General features: G+C 30.3%; 2 protein-coding genes and 1 long non-coding RNA gene across 6 annotated transcripts; 1 reads left to right on the plus strand and 2 right to left on the minus strand.

The window, feature by feature from the left end:
- Positions 1-1,543: 1,543 nt before the first annotated feature.
- Positions 1,544-4,853, plus strand: LOC129901710 (uncharacterized). Of its 4 annotated transcripts, XM_055976962.1 has the most exons (4): positions 1,544-1,997; positions 3,735-3,829; positions 3,986-4,018; positions 4,409-4,849. In XM_055976962.1, the coding sequence occupies exons 1-4, from the start codon at positions 1,685-1,687 to the stop codon at positions 4,469-4,471; spliced, it is 504 nt and encodes a 167-aa protein (XP_055832937.1). In that variant the 5' UTR covers positions 1,544-1,684; the 3' UTR covers positions 4,472-4,849. The 4 variants fall into 4 exon arrangements, with proteins under 4 accessions (XP_055832937.1, XP_055832938.1, XP_055832941.1 ...); XM_055976963.1 differs by lacking the exon at positions 3,986-4,018 and having other exon boundaries at positions 4,312-4,853; XM_055976966.1 differs by lacking the exon at positions 3,986-4,018 and having other exon boundaries at positions 3,735-3,796; positions 4,409-4,851.
- Positions 4,854-4,966: 113 nt separating this feature from the next.
- Positions 4,967-6,000, minus strand: LOC129898808 (uncharacterized). The gene is made up of 4 exons (XM_055973495.1): positions 5,869-6,000; positions 5,615-5,664; positions 5,323-5,493; positions 4,967-5,196 (listed from the first exon to the last, which is right to left on the minus strand). Exons 1-4 carry the CDS (start codon positions 5,998-6,000, stop codon positions 4,968-4,970), a joined length of 582 nt encoding a protein of 193 aa, XP_055829470.1. The 3' UTR covers position 4,967.
- A 1,214-nt stretch (positions 6,001-7,214) lies between these two features.
- LOC129901703 (uncharacterized) lies at positions 7,215-16,366 on the minus strand. Its single transcript, XR_008769921.1, has 3 exons — positions 16,268-16,366; positions 7,646-7,701; positions 7,215-7,368 (listed from the first exon to the last, which is right to left on the minus strand). It is a non-coding gene; the product is annotated as an uncharacterized LOC129901703 (long non-coding RNA).
- Between the last annotated feature and the right edge of the window lie 896 nt (positions 16,367-17,262).

Raw genomic sequence — 17,262 nt, forward strand, 5'->3', positions numbered from 1 at the left:
TGGTGTTGGTGCTACAAAATTTGGCACTCCAATTATGTGTCAAAGGTAATTAACAAACAACAATGGTGGAGTTTGAGACAGATGGAGTATAGAGATTATAGAAATTATCTCCATCAATAATAGTGGAGTTTGAGATGGATAGGGTGTGAAAACTATTGAGATTATCTATATTTTTGTTGAGGCAGAGGGATTATTTACAATAAATTTTTGGTTCAAGAAAATTCAAAATCCAAATAGGGGTGAAGTCGCAACTTACTTTACTTATGAATTCTATAAAATTTAATAAGTTTGATTCAAACTCTGTATTTACATTTAAAAAATTACTTATATATATAAGTAATTTATTAAAAAACAGTGTACAGCCCTATCAAATTGGATTATGTCGAAAAGTCTGCTTTGCAGATAAGTATTTCTCATAAAGGCGTTACAATAAGTTCATGTGAACCAAATAAATTTTGTCAGACTCTCTGTATGTAGTAAAAATTTTATTAAGTATTTATATATTTGATTGTGAAATTAATTATTATTATATATTAATTTAAAATTATTATAAAAAATTTATAACTTTGAAGTTTTGATTTAGATTACGGGGATGAAAAAGTTTTATCCACAATGGAATTCATATATATTGACCTCACAAAATCCACTATAAGTTAGGTTTTGTTGCTTAATTTTCTAAAAAGGATCTTGCTTATCAAAGGTGACTTTTTGGAGCTAGTCTAATTAATCGAAATTCATGTCAAAATAATCTATTTTAAAATATTGTCTATTAAAGAAAATTTTATATCCAGATTCGAACCCAACGTGAGACTTTATTGAAAAATTCAAAACTTTTAAATTTCAATTTCAAATATCTAAATAGCTAAAAAAAAATTAAAAAAAATCAAACTTAAACTTGAATTCCTCAAAATAGGGACCCCGTCTACCTCATATCAAGACTACGAGTGTGTTTGGTAAATGTTTTCTAATTTTTTCATGTTTAGTTGATTTAAATATTTTGAAAAATATTTTCAAATCAATTTATTTTTCTCAAATTTAAGAAAAATGATTTTCAAAAACTAAGAAAAACTATTTTCAAAACTTTCCTTCAACCTCAAATTACAATGTTTTCTTCTTACCCACCCCTATCACGACCTCCTCCCCCCCAAAAAAATTTAAAATTTTCTTTTTTTAAAAAAGTTAAAAAATTATTTTTGAAAAATATTTCACAGTATGAAAATTTCATTTTTCTTATCCATCCCTACCCCGACACCACCCTACCCCAAATTTTTTTAAAAACTTTGCTTTTTTAAAAAATATTTCAAAATTTAAATTTTTTATTTTTTTACCCCACTCCTATGCCTCCCCCACCGCCCCCCTCCCCCCCCCCCCCCCCCCCACAAAAAAAATTAAAAAAAATATTTTTAAAAAATATTTTCTACTTTCTAGCTAAAAATAAAAGATATTTTCTAAAAAATATTTTTCATTCACTAATCAAATAATAAAAAATATTTTTCAGAAAATATTTGCCACTTGTTAGAAACCAATTTATTTTCAAAAAAAATATTTTAGTAAAACATTTTCAAACATTTTCCTTCCTACCAAACACACTTTCCCTCTTCCTTTTCCTTTCTTCAGAGTATTTCCCTTTTTTACTTCAATTCCGCTGCCATGGCCGACTGTTCCACTGTGTCTAGCAGTAGTAATGAGCCATATCCCATTATATGTCACTATCAGAATGACATTTTCTGTTTCAAGGAGCTCCGTGATGGTTCTATTCATTCTGCATAATTTTGTTGAATTCGAAGATGGGTCTATATTGTCAACAAAGAATCGTGAATCATATGTCCCGGTAAAACCCACTGATGAATACTTTAGGCTGGAAGAAACTCCGGCCAATTTACTTTGGGACGAGAGTTTTCCATTGCTTAAAGTTGGAGCTTGGGAAAATGCAGAAAATAATAATGTGGGTCAAGTGTTTGATACAAGTACCCAAAGAGCTACTCATACTTTTCAAGGTAATACCACATGCTCCTTTTTGGTTTCAATTTGCTTCTGTTTCAAAAAGAATGTTTCTTTGCTTTTTAGTAACTCTAGTATGTTTAGTTTATGATCAGAAGATTCAAAATGTGTTCTTTAGAGTTTCTTAAAGTCCGTGCTAGAGTTTGTTAAAGTCGGTGCTTAGTCAAAATCAGGCATACAAATTGAAATAGAGAAAGTATTTGAATTTGTCCTCATCAAAATCTAATCTTGGCTCAGAAAAGTTCTTTCTTCATCACTATTTCTGTCTGTATGGTAAAGTTCGTATCTTGTTGCTTTGCCTGAGAGAAGTAAACCCTAGGTTGATTTGTTTGTAATTACTCTGTAAAGGAGAAGTTACAATGAAAAATGTAACCCAAATTTATGGCCGTGGAACTAACTTAAGGGGTTCTGAAGAGGATTCAACTCTGAAATGTACCTCATAGGAGTTAGCATTGGTATGTTGAGAGGTGGAGGCATACAATTCAAAGGACAACATTCACCATTCCCATGAAAGAAATGATTTGCTGTCTTGGCAGTAGATTTTATTTGTTTCAAGTCCAGCCAACGAAGTCTGCAGGATTTATTGAATCACCTGAGAGAAGCTATTGATTGGTTAACCACATTCTAGCTTCTAGGGGAATGCGCAGAGAATATAACCCTATTCAGCCATCTGATGATGTAGTTAACTTGTGACAGACCAGTCATGATAACTCTGATGCATAGGAAAGCCGCGTTCTTTCCTCTCTATTTCTTCATAGATCAAATTCATATCAAGCTAGTATTTCCAATCTTACTTCTGGCCTTGGTTCTGCCGAAAGGGTGGCTAAGTCGTACTTCTGCCATAACCTTGTCGAGAGGATCAGGATCAGCCTCCACCAGCTGATGATAGAGATTCTGTTCCGACTCTTCAAAAATGCTGATGGGTGTGTCTCGTATCCTTCAAAAGCAGTGCATTTTTTGAGGATCCGACACGGAGGCGGCATCAGTTTTGGAGAGTCCAAGTAACATAGGTTTCATGTGCTGCTGTTATACAACTGGAGCTAGATGTCACATACAGCTGTTGAAATAGATTCTACACCATCCCTTTCCACTTCATTTTCCAGGAGAAGAAATGATACTCCAGAGTTTCTGATGTAGATAGTGGAGACTCACTCGCACCTAGTTATGCTTCTTATGACAAGGATGATAAAAATTCAAAAGTTAGGTTCTAAGTTGTTGAATATGCAATGTTTGCTGGAAATTTGGAATAGTCCATTGTGCTCATGTGTTTGGTTAAGACTGGGTGTTCAATAAAAGTCGTCAGTGGGATGTCACATATCTCGCGAATGGCGGTTAGCAATACTACTACTTAAGGGACTATTGTGCAAATAATAAAGTCCACAACAACCCCCATACAGCCGAGGGTTTTTCGGTTTCTACCTCCATGAGGTAGGAGTAAGGTCTGTATACACTCTACCCCACCTATGAGATTACACTATGTATGAGTAGTAAATACTACAACAACGACACTTCAATCCGAACTAGTTGAGTCCATTGTATGAATTTTTAATCTCCTTTTTTTTTGATTTGGACCTATTTCCATTCCGATAATAACTTCTGACAAATTTAGGGTTCTCTTGATTTTCTACTTGTAAAAATTATAGACTGCTGCGTAATGTTTAGTGTACCAATAAGACAAGTTTAATTTCAACATGTTATAAGTATTTAATAATTTCCAGTTTACTATCTAGCAGAAACAGAGCCAAAACCCACTGGAAAAGGAGAAAAGAAAGGAGTTGAAGTGTCAGAAGAACAGGTGAATCAAATTCGTGAAGAGCTTTCTTGTGCTGTAAGAGTCTCAGCTCATTCTTGGATCTTAGTGACCTTTTTCATCCATCAGTTTAACTCAAATTCATACAGCTTTAGAGTTCTCAATAATAGTTTGTTTCAATCATGTCTATAGTTTCTGTGGGGAGTGTCTAAGATCTGCTGCTGATATATGCGGGACACGATGCCCCAAGTGCAGGCAGCTTATCAGGTGTCTTTAGGATTTCTGAACACTTTTACCAAAGCTGGAGTAGAGATCTTATTAATAAGAAGGATTAGACTTAGTTCTTCTAGTTGAGATGGATGAATGGCCTCATCTAAAACTTTACTCCCTCTGTTTCAATTTGACTGTCTAGTTTTGACTTGGCACGAAATTTAAGAAAGTAAAGAAGACTTTTGAATCTTTTAGTCTTAATTGTAGAATGTACTAAAATACCCTTTAATCTTGTGGTCTTAAACAAGTCATTTGGTAAGTTAGAACTAAAGAGTTGTCATTTGAAGCAGACTAAAAAAGAAAGTGAGAACAAATTGAAATGGTGGGAGTACGTTTTCCAGAAAAGGCTTTTATTTGAGGCTTGATCATCCTGCGGTTGATTTGCAGCAACGGAAGTTCTTGCACTGTAAACACAGGCCTTTGGAATACAATTCAACTATTATTTCCTAAAGAAGTAGAAGCCAGAAAAGCAGCAGGAGCTTTAAATTGTGGAGAAGCTGAGCATCAAAGTTCAAAAAATTTCAGGACTAGGAGAGTGTTACCAAGCCAGGATGATGCTGCTGCATTAGCATGGCGACTGCAGAGAGAGAAGTTCATGTAGAACTTTAGGAAAGAAGAGAATTTGAAGGTCATGGCTCTAGAGGTTTCTAAATTTTCTTATAGTAGAAAAACAAACGACCCTCAGAGTCGTATGACCAGTTCATGAGAAATTGGAAAACTTGTTTTTCAACTCACTTTTCACTTTTGAAGTATATTTCAATACATTCAAGCATGAACAACATTATTCTCTTCTAGTTGAAATCTAACGCCAAACGCCTACTGTAAAAGACACCTATATCTGGTAAAGGTACTTGATATATGAGGTTAGAACAGCAGACCAGTCAGCTATAAGTCTGAATATAAAGGAAAGTATTCACAAGATTCAGGAAACACTCTTTCCTGAGGATCAAACACTAATTTGTGAGACATGTTTAACCATAAGAACTTGTCTTCTTCGAGCAATCCACTTTGTCTTCCATGGAGCTTCACCTGCAACTACTTTATAACCTACAGTTGTATACAAACGTTGAGCACCAAAATCATCCTCATATGCCCGTAAGACTAGATATTCAAACCTCCAAAATCTTGCAAGAACATCACAGGCCTTAAGCAAAGCACTTGCAACTTTCTGTCTCCTGCAATTTTAGGTGTGTGTTAGCACAAAAAGCACACAATAACTCATCTGTTAGCACAAAAAGCACACAATAACTCATCTCTATATTCATTTAACATAGGAATTAGTATCCGATTGAATCGTGGACCTGAATTTGTTCAATACAGCAATCCCAGAAATATAGATATATTCTGTTGCTCCCGGAAGGTACTGAAGAACATTATCATCGCTATATACTGTTGCATCAACGACTCCTACAACTTCTTGTTCTACCTCAGGAGTGTCACTTGAGGCCGCCTCCGCAACTAAACATGCATACCTATATTCATATAGCAAACCTCAACTTGTTTGAGACAATCATAGTTTAGATATTCTTAACAAGAAGGGGATAAATATACAACAGAACAGAAAACAAAGATTCCCAAGTTTTGATTTTTTACCTGTCTGGTTTATAATTCTTCAGTTTGTATACAAGTCTCGAAAGTTCATCCTACATTACACAGAACAAATTTATGATCATCATTCTATGCCCCTATCTGTTTTCCTAGAAAAATCAAAATGATGCAGAAAATACTACAAACAGAGAGAAAAAAGAAAATCAAGAATGGAGTTTTCTTGAAGATGAAAAATCAAGAACCTGAAAGAACAAGTATTTGGAGAAGGGAATAGATTGACAGAAGGCTTTAGCTCAAACCGCAGCAACTTCCCTCATCATCTCTTGTTCTGTCTCATTCATTCTTCTGACTTTCCATCCATTCTCATTCAGAACTGATGATCTCCTCTTTTTGATTTCAATCGCCTCGCCGAACTTCTGCTGCTGCAACATTGTTCTTTGATATCCATTTCAGTCATTGGAGAAGGGAACAGGTTCTTTGATCTCAAGTTTAATAAGTTCTTCCTCTGCCTTTGTTAATTGAAAGTTCTTGGCCTTTGCATTTCCATGTAGCATCTTTCTTCAATGTTGTTGAAATATTATTGTGAAAGTTGGGTTGCCATTGACAATGCGCAGCCATTTCTTGTTTTCAGTGATTTCTCATAACTGTCAAAACTCATCCTTGTGGGGTTCAGTTATTTCAGTTGTGATGGTTTTATACACTCTTCTAATTTCAATTCTGTTTTCTTTCTATTTCTTATTGGGGTCAACAAGGTTACATAATGTGAAAATTTCATAATGATGTATATAAAATCTTTGAACCGAGGGTCTCTCGGAAATAGCCACGAGTGGAGATAAGTGGAAGGAAGGGGTTTATCTAAACTCCATTCGACGAAAAATTTCACTATATATACAAGGTTAATTTTTTTATTTTATTATATACATATAATATGTTAGATGTTGAACCCCCTTGGCTTTTTTGTATGTTTATGTTTTCATATTTTGAACAACCTTTAGTAGAAATTCTGGTTCCGTCAATGAAAATAACCTCTTTATCTTTCAAGGTAGGGGTAACGTCTATGTATAAACTTCCTTCGTCCTTAGACCTCGCTTGTGGAATTACACTAGGTATATTATTGTTGTGTATTTAGGAAATGGGGTATATTTTTATATAGTTATTTTGTTATAATATTAAGGGTGTGAGGTATGAAGAAAAAAATGAGAAAAATAAGTGGGATTTATACTTATTTTCTTATGTTTGTTTGGTTCAAAGAATGAGATTCAGCTTCCAACATTCCTCAGCAGCTTAGAGTGGTCGGTTGTTAGTCAATTAGTCGTAGATTTGATCATTTGAATCCTACTTGGGGAATTTATTTAGTTATCATTTCTTCTTTGTATATTGTTAAATGAATTTTGGACCTAACTTTCATTCCAAAAGCTAACTCATGATGGAGTATTGCTCAAGTTTATATAAGAAAACCAAATAACTTTGTCCTATTATATGTGAGACTTAACACCCTCCCGCACACCCAAAATTGGATATCTTGGACTGCAGATAATATATCATAGAGCCCAACATCAAGCAAAAAATAAACTGGAGCAAACCTGACTCTTACATCATGTTAAATCAATTTTAAACATAAGAATGTTGGATCAATTTTAAACATAAGTCACACTCTAAAAGCTAGATGATCAAAATTCATATAAGAAAATTAATACAATTCATCAAGTAGAGGAGACTGATTGTATTTTGATCTCAATATTAATTATCCTTGCAAGTTGCAATCTTCCCATCAATTGTCCATCATCCATCTTCAAATACTGGAAAAAACGCATAAACCAAAAGAGACAATTATATATCAAGTAGCAAATAAAAAGATTTTTTTTTTAAAGAGTCTTGTTTAGTAGGAGATTTTTAAATAGTTTTATGCTTTCTTTTATAAAGCATTAGTTTTCTCATATCATATGTATGACAATTGGCCAAACCATATCAATATATTATGGTTTTTTAAGTATAATTTTCTTTGTTAATTATTTGTATCACCATAATTTGTAATTATTAACTTTCGCATGACGTCCTAATTATTTCGATTCCTACCGTTCACGTATTTGAATATGTTGTTGAGAAAGATCATTCGTGGCACTAGCTGACACCTGATAGCAAATCAATAATAAAGTAAATACATTAAATTGGAAAACCTCAAAGAAAACAAAATTAAAGAAATACTTCATTAATGTTAGTGAGTAATTTAAGCATCGTGCATTGACGTATCTTAAATTATTTCATTAAGAATAAAAGAGAATGTTAAACTTAAATTCTTTTTAATTATAAAAAATGTGACATTCTTTTTGAACAAATAAACAAGGAAAGTGTGTCACATAAATTATAAATTAGAAAGGGTGATAAACATGTATGTTTCAGTGTGAATTGTATTCTTCTTCTAATGACATGCTTGATAATTGATATATCATCATCAATATTGACATCCTCAAATTCTGAAAAGAAATTAAAATATAATAGTTATCATATTTCTTGTTTATCAAACAAAAATAATAGTTAATTAAATTACTTGCCTTGAAAATATACGAATTCATTTAAATCAGGCAGAATATGATGTCTCAGTATATCTTAAAAAAAGTTGACTTTCCATATCTATTATCAACTCAGTTAATACAAATATTGGATTTTTTAAAATTTATATAAGACAAATCAATATTTACTTGTGGTATATAAGTTTTACAACAAATAAATATGAATGTAGTTTTTTGAAACTTACCTTACATCATCTGGATTAAAATTTAGATCAAACAATCTGTTTTAAAGTGGAATATGTATCTATTTTGAATATGTGAAATATACAATAAAATAAGTATATCTATGTCATTTAGTAGGAAATAATAATATCGACGTTCTATATATCCAGTCTAAATGTGAAAAAAAAAGAAGAAGGATTTTTGCACTTAAATTGAGTTATATAGTAACTAAATTGACCCTTGTAATTTGGTTGGATTCCTTCTACTATACTCAAATTTTATGGCCCTTAATTCATCATTTCATGTAGGTCCAGTGAATAAAAGGAAAAATGAAAAGAAATATAGAATAAGTTTAATTAAAGAAAAGTGGAGAAAAGTATATATATGGAGTGCCATGTTTTTCATGATCATGTTATTGGGAATAAAATGAGGACCACCTTTTTCATATTTTTTAATAATAAAAAGGAAAAAGACACAACCACCAGTAATATAATATTGAGAAACAGTTAAAACCTTTTTTATGATTAATTAAACGGTTATTCCAAAAATACTTTTAACATATTATTATATTGTCCATTTTAATTTACACCATATTTTCAAAAAGCTTTAACCTTAGACAATAAACCTAATTGTGGCACGCAATTTTTTTTCGAGTTACTAATATCAAACTTTGTTAGTGTACTTAACAATTTGATATGAATCCAAATTTATTATATTTTATGAATTTTAAATATTAAATGATTAAATCAATTTATTTTTCTTAAAAAAAAATAACTAGAAGACTGCAAACTAATATTTTAGCTGTACATTATTATTATTATTTATTTAGCTGTAAATAAATTGGTATGGACTTACACTGCAAATCAGTGACTTTTCTGTCTGGTTTTGCCTTGGGATTACTCAAAACTTTATTTTATGGCCAACTCGAAAGTCAAAAGCAAGGTAATGTTATGATGAGATGGATATATACTCCCTCCCTCCACTTTTACTTGATCCTATTGACTTAACCTTCCGGCCGCCCAACGACCTATAACGCTGGTCACTATTTTCACTGGGGCTAGGAAGTAAGCCCTATAATCCAAAGCGGCCACAAAAATTAAGAAGCGGTAAATAATAAGAGTAACTTTACCAAATTATCTCTATTTAATATAAGCCACTTAAATAATTTGAATCCATTAAATCTAACTAAAAAATTTGTGCCGATTATAAAAACTTCTTGAAATTTCCACCACAATTTTAATTTTTTTTTAAGTGACGCATGGTTCAAAAGGAGTATACTCCATTTATATTGGAATGGAAGGACATGAAGAGACGTGTATTTGATCATTTATTAGACTTTAAAAGTTAACTTTGACTTATAATTTTAAAGTATTGAAAAATCTGATGTAGTATTAAATAAGGGTAAAATGGGTAAAAATAGATAAATTATCCATTGATTTTAGAAAGTGAACAAATATTGTTGGACATTCCAAAATAGTAGAGGGGTCAAGTAAAGATGGACGAAGGGAGTATAAAATAGTAAGGGAGCGTTTGGTAGAGTGTACTAAAATAATACTAAATAAAGTGTATTAGTAATGATTATATTACTTATGCTTGCATTAATTAGTCATAGAATATTTTATTATGCATTGTTTGGTTTGGTATATTAAAAAATAACATGCATTGCATAACAATATTTAATTATAAAAATATCCTCAACAATTATGATGGAAAAGATGTAAAAGAGGTTTTGAGAGGTAATTGGATCTTTAACCTTAATAATGCAAGTATTAAATCCTCTTGCATTACTAATACCTAGAAGTTCATGGTATTAGTAATGCAAACCTTAATACACAATAGATTGTATAACTAATATACATGCCATGAAAAGTATATCAAACAAGGTACTAATAATACACTTAATTAATGCATGCATTATTTTTGCTAACACACTCTATCAAACGACCCCATTAACAAATCATCCAATATTCAATTAATACGTTATTAATAACCCTCTAATCATGGAGAAAATTCAGAAAGACGAATCAAGAGAATAAATAAATTTTTATTCACGATCTTAATGAATGAAATCATTATTTTTATTAATTTTGTGACTGCACTATCTTCTATATTTGAGGGAAAAAATGTTTCAATCAATAATCTTTATATATATTTAAAACATTAGCTTTAATTTAAATTACATATATTTAATTCGTTAAGAAATTTATTGACGGTGTACATATAATGAACTTTAAATTCAAAGCTCATAAATTTTAAATTTTAAATTCGTTTTTACGATTGATTTTATGATTATTTTTCATAAAATGGTCATATTTTCCTCCTTTACTAAAAGGGCAGCCCGGTGCACTTAAGCTTTCGCTATGCGCAGGGTCCGGGGAAGGGCCCGACCACAAGGGTCTGTTGTACGCAGCCTTACCTTGCATTTCTGCCAGAGGCTGTTTCCAAGGCTTGAACACGTGACCTCTTGGTCACATGGCAGCAACTTTACCAGTTCCTCCTTTACTATCAAAAATAAAATACTACATTTTTCCCTTGTATACTTTTTAAAATAAATATACTCGTATGGTCATATTTTAGAGTTATATTTACTCTCATCTGTTAAAACTAGCTATATTTATCTTTTAACCATTAAAACTTTATTTTCAACTTTAAAAAATCACATGTTGTTATGTTTTTATTGAAATATAATTTGGCATTTAACCAATGGACTCCCAAAAGTCAAAAGTGGTGAATGCATTTTTTACTTTTTAATATATGATTTGTATTCATATCATAGAACATGGTTTTGTCTGCAATGTGCTTTGCTCTCATTATGATTTATAATGATTTTACCCTTTTCACTTTTCAGTGCACCAATGCACTCAATTTATTTTTTCATTTATTTCTTTTTTTTCTTTTTGTTTAGTAATGGGGGTTGTGTGGTTCTTAAATAATGTAACATAATATTAGTCCAATATTAACTATTTTGATTAATTTTGTAATGATATGAACAACAAGAAAGAGGTACCATATAATTGAGCTAACTCAGCAAGTATTGATCTCCCATGTGAAATTCATAATGACTTGCACAAATAAGCATAAGCACCTCTTACTAATTAAGCAATAAATCAATAAATTAATATGGATAATTTAACATGGTTCTTTTATATTTTCCCAATTAAGAAACGATGGCTTAAAATCGAAAAGTATTACTCTATGGATTGTGGTAGGATGATTCAGGATGCCTTTATTTTTAATCAAAGATTTCAGATTGAAATTTTTAAGACTAAAAAAGATTTTGTTGGGGCGCTGTCTTCAGAATTGGATTTGCAATGCGTGAATTCGAATTTTAATTAAAGTCCAATACAAATAATAGACATTCACCATAAAACAAAACAAAATATTTACATTAGTAGTGCAAAATATCAACAAGGATTATGATTGAATGGTAGAAATTATTTTAATCAGAGTCTCGAATTTGAACCCTACTAGATATTGAATCATCTTTGTTAGGAGAACGTTTTACCTAATATAAATACCGTAACTAGAGTTTGAATTATACTCACTTGTCTATAAATTCTATGGAGGGACTAATTTATCAACAATCAACAAATGAGCAAACTATTAAAGAGTGAAGTAGATGAGATTTTTTTTATCTTTTATCAAAGTCTCGTATTCGAGATAAAATAAAGAAATTCTTGATATCAAATGCCTTCCTCTCTTAATAGACCTTTAACAACGTAAATTTAAATTAGTCATATCGGTATGTATCTATAAGATAAGGAAAAAGAAACAATTGAGCTCAGGTCAATTTGGCCTTTTGTAGAGTTTAAGGAGGTGAAATGTTTATTTTTTTTCCTAAGGGGCATTTTGTACACCTTTACAAACATGTGGGTTCTACAAGGTATTATTTTAGCAATTTTCAAAAAGCCGGCTGAAAAAAACCCGGCCAAATGGGGCCCATTATACGCTCCTTGTAGGCCCGGTTTACAGACCTGTTTGCTTCGGTTCCGAACCACTAATTTGAATTTTTCGAACGTTAATTTGTGTCAATACCTTTTTTTATATATCATTAAAATGTTTAAATTAATTAAAATGATAGAGTATTTCATCCATCTTATTACTCGTTTGGTTTATTTTTCAAAATCTGCTAATTTGAAAAGAATTTTTTTTTTGTTGAAAATATAAACAACAATATACATAATGTAATCTCACAAATAAGATCTAAAAAGAATAAGATGTACACATGTCATATATGGAATTGAGAGACTATTCCCAATAAAGCCTGGATCTCGAAGCAGAATTATAAGAAACTATAACAAAAATAGCAAGAAGCAAAGCAAAGCAAATGAAACAATAAATAGTAATACACATTGTAGAGTAGGAGACTGTGAGACTACTAAACAACCCCTTACCTCTTCCACATAAAGTACGATATAGCCTTTTATTATAAAATTCGACCTCCAAACCTTTCGATCTATGATTTTGTCTTCAGTAAGCTGAGGAGAACATTTTGTTTTTTTCTTATCAATTTGAAAAATACTACAATGTTAATATTAAATAATAATTTATATTTGGCGAAGATTACATAAGGAGGAAAAGTCTTTAATGTCTTTGCTCTCTCCACTCTCTTTGATGCCATTTTCTGTTGAATTTTACTTTAGTTACTGCAGTAATTTTTAATTTAATAAGTTGCTTAAGTTTAGATAATTTGAATTTTAAATTTTTGTTAGATAGATTAATTTGTTAAGATATTTTAGTTTATTTTGAAATTTAAATTATGCAAATTTTTGTTTTAAGTTGGGCTATTTAAAGCCCTCCTATGCTTAATAAAAATATTGAAAAGCAGTTGAAAGTCATTTCAATTCAAAGAAAGCCATTTTAACCCTCTTTTTTTACTATCCCATCTTTTTAATAAATCAACGGTGGTATCAAGAGTTTTACTGATCTTACGGGATCTGTGAGTTCTTTCAAAGAACTACCATACCTTTTTAATCTGTCAGGGCTACCTTTTTAACCCGTTAGGGCTACCCATTTTAACCCGTCAAGGCTATCATTTTCAATCTGTGCTTTTTTCAACGCACAGGTAATTTTTAACCTAAAATATGGCAAGCAACAATCTCTCCTTGAATGCCCTAAAGTTTTCACTGGTGAAAACTGTCAGATTTGATCTGTAAAAATGAAATCTTATCTTGAAGCCTATGATTTGTGGGAAGTTGTGATGGAAGATATACCCTTACAACCTTCCTTGCAAATTCTACTCTTGCTCAAATTAAATCTCACTCGGATGAAAAAATCAAAAAATTCAGTTGCGGATTTGATTTTTTCTAAAATCATTTCTTGTGAGACAACAAAAGAAGCTTGGAAAAAACTAAAAAAAGAATACCAAGGAAATGTCCGAGTTAGACAAATACAAATTTTGAATTTGAAAAGGGATTTTGAATCTCTTAGGATGCAAGAGGATGAAACTATTGTTCAGTATTCTGACAAGATTTCTTTTATTGTTAATAAAATTAGGTTGCTTGGCGAGGATTTCAAAAATGACAGAATAGTAGAAAAAATTCTTGTGACAATTCTAGAGAGATTCGAGTCTAAAATTTTATCTCTGGAAGAGGTTAAAGATCTATCTATCATCTCTGTTGAAGAACTAATAAGTGTTCTGCAAGCATAAGAGCAAAGAAGAGCATTCAGACAAGACAATGTTATTGAGGGTGCTCTTTATGCACAAAATAGAAAAGAAAAAGAAAAGTATCCTCTTTGAAAATACTAGGAAAAAAAAACACATTTGGAAAATTTTTGTTAGTGAAGACCTGATGCAATATGTGAAAATTGCAAACAAGCAGGCCATGTTACAAAAGTGTGCAAGCTTAAAAACAATCTTCAAGCACAAGCAGCATAAGTAGAAATCGAGGAAGAGCAATTTTTAAAAATTGCAGTAACTAGAATAAAGAAGGAGTGTTGAATTTTACTTTAGTTATTGCAGTAATTTTCAATTTAATAAGTTGTTTAAGTTTAAATAATTTAAATTTTAAATTTCTTAGATAGATTAGTTTGTTAAGATATTTTAGTTTATTTTGAAATTTAAATTATACAAATTTTTGTTGTAAGATGGCTATTTAAAATCCTCTTATGCTTAATAAAAATATTGAAAAGCAATTGAAAGTCATTTCAATCCAAAGAGAGTCATTTTAACCCCCTTTTCTGCCCCACCTTTTTAAAAAGCCAACATATTCAAAGAAGAAAAACTTTGGCATATGTAAGATTATTCCTTTTCTTATAATTCTCTTATCTATCTTGTTGGTGCCATTTTATAAGAAATATAGTTTGGCCTATCTTTAATTTGTTTTTTCTTTTCTAATATTACTAACTTATAACTTTTCCATTATTAATCACATCTTGACTTCCAACATAAAGTACTTACTCATAATCCAATGTTTACTCCAAATAAAATAACTTAACCATAAAAAGGGAAGTCCAAATTTCAGGCCAATATGAAAATGTAGGTGATTTTTTTTATCTGTTTAAATTTTAATAGGCAAAGTTATTCAGTATTATTTTTGTTGGTGGGAGGTGTAGGTACCTAATGAAATTAGATGAGGTATGCACACAAGTTGATCTGAAAACACTCAATAATTCTTTTCATCTGTCGAAAATTTGATGGGCAGAATTACACCATATTTGAACTGGTGATAGATAACAGTTATCTAATAGAATTAAAGAAAGTGCGTACAAGCTTACCCTAACACTACCATCATAAAGAAAAGAGTTACTAACTTAAAACATAAATAAAATACATGTTATTAATCATAGTTGAGCGATAAAAATATATAGCATGCATATCTTTGATTCAAAGTTTTAAAAACCTTGGGATGTACATTGATATACTTTGATTCAAAGTCTGAAAAAGGCTATAGTATATAGTAGGGAAATTTACATAAATGTACAACATTAAAAAAATATTTACTATTTATAGCAATAATATTTTTTTTACTGAACACTTATAATACAATTATAATACAATTTTAATACATATTAGCGAGAATAATTTATAAAACTCATATAATACAAGTTTTATTCATGGATACTTAATTTATCACATACTTTAATACATTTATAATACATTGTGTCAATTTCTTACCAAACAAGTATAATATATTTTAAAATACTTATAATACATTTATATTGCATGCATAATTCACTTTTAATACATAGTAGATATATCATAATATTGTTATATATTGCTATAAATGGTAATAAATAAAATATATCACTAAAATCAGTAATTATTTATTAAAAAGTGATTTTTCTAGTAATTTTTCCTATATAGTACTAAAGAACTAAACCAAAGTTAGTTGTGTTAGTTTTTTGGATAATCTTTAATAACTAGAAATATGGATTTCTAGGTAACCGTGTTCAACAAACTTGTTGATTGTTACATTTTGTCCACCAGGAGTATCATCCACTACTGAGTTTAAAGAATACTTGAGTCGAGGTTCTATCAAAAATAATTTTTTTATCTTTAAGATAGGGATAAAAATTTTGTACAATTTACTTTCTCTAGACCTCATTTTATAGGACTGCACTATTGTTGTTATTGTTAAAATGAACTTGGAATGATATGTCACTAAAAAAAATGAATTAGCAACGAAATAGATATTTTGTCCTTAAACAACAAAAGTAGGGGTATTGTTTGCATAAAGTCTACCCTCTCCAAATTCTACTTGTGGATTATACTAGTATGTGACTGTTATAAATAATGAAAGTCGATTGTTTATTCTATTTAACAGAATACAAAAAATAATCGTGTTAGCTGTGAGCTACCAATTAGCAAATAGCTTAATGACGAATTTCATAGCTAATTTATGTTTTTATTACCACAAGATAGTGAACTAACATGAATAGAAAGACATGACCAAAAAAGAAATGAAAGAGCCACCATAGAAAATTGAAGAGAAAATTAAGAATCAAAGAAAAGAAGAAGAAGTACCTTAAAAGAAAAGGCCAAATTCCAAAGATGATATATATATATATATATAAAACGAAGCTAACATTTCTTCTTTAGCCAACAAATCATCAACTTGAAATAGAAATTTCTTCACTTGTGTTGCATGCAGAGTGATATAAATATATATAGCAAATGCAATAGTCGATAAAGTGTCAAACTTTGATATCCTTTTATTTGAAAAATCAGTGGAGGGAAAAGGTTTTCTATCTGGTGTTTTTTCCCCTTTTTTTCTTTTTATATTATAGAATATCCAAAAAAATAAAATCACATAGATAAGTTAACCTAATAGAGTAATTATAACAAAAAAAAAGTTTTAACTCATATACCCCCATATTAAAGATTTTTTACACTATTTTAAGTTATTTTTATTTGTTGTACTAGCTTGGTATAATCTGTAATATTTTTAAGATTGAATTCCACTTTGTATAAAGGATTTTCTGTAGATATCTTTTAAATAATAGAGTAAAAAATTAATTACATTATTGATGTATATTAGCAATCTAAAGGGGGTGACAAGTTAAAAAGGTAAATAAAAAAAAAGACATAGTAGCTAAATATTTTTCCTTTCGGCTAGGATAATCTTAGTAGCTCGGTTGATTGATTATTCGAATTTTTATTTTATTGGTGATAGTTCGATCTTCCACCTTGTAATTTTCTCCCCTATTTTCCTTTTTCCTACTCTCGATGCAAATTTATTTCATTTTTAAAAAGTTTCTTAGTAGGTTAGATTTACTCTTTATTTTTCCTAATCGGTATATTTGAATCGTACACAATTATATATTTCCTCTTTCATCTTTACTTGTTCATGTTTGACTTGACACACCTCTTAAGGAGCCTTAAATAAAAGAATAATTTTATTATATTACCTCTATTTATTATAAGTCATTTAAATATTTAGAAATGAATAAGTAATATTTAATAATATGGATAAACGTGATTAAAAAAATAATAAATTATTTCTTGATTTTTTTAAACTG

Source organism: Solanum dulcamara, chromosome 8 (genome assembly GCF_947179165.1).
Source record: "Solanum dulcamara chromosome 8, daSolDulc1.2, whole genome shotgun sequence".
NCBI lineage: Eukaryota > Viridiplantae > Streptophyta > Magnoliopsida > Solanales > Solanaceae > Solanum > Solanum dulcamara.

Coding starts and splice junctions, on each gene's coding strand:
- LOC129901710 (XM_055976962.1), top strand. CDS start 1,685: ATGAGCCATATCCCATTATATGTCACTATCAGAATGACATTTTCTGTT. Junction 3,830..3,985: donor GTGAAGAGCTTTCTTGTGCT/GTAAGAGTCTCA, acceptor TGATATATGCGG/GACACGATGCCCCAAGTGCA. Junction 4,019..4,408: donor AAGTGCAGGCAGCTTATCAG/GTGTCTTTAGGA, acceptor GTTGATTTGCAG/CAACGGAAGTTCTTGCACTG.
- LOC129898808 (XM_055973495.1), bottom strand. CDS start 6,000: ATGTTGCAGCAGCAGAAGTTCGGCGAGGCGATTGAAATCAAAAAGAGG. Junction 5,494..5,614: donor AAGAATTATAAACCAGACAG/GTAAAAAATCAA, acceptor ATATGAATATAG/GTATGCATGTTTAGTTGCGG. Junction 5,197..5,322: donor GCTGTATTGAACAAATTCAG/GTCCACGATTCA, acceptor CTAAAATTGCAG/GAGACAGAAAGTTGCAAGTG.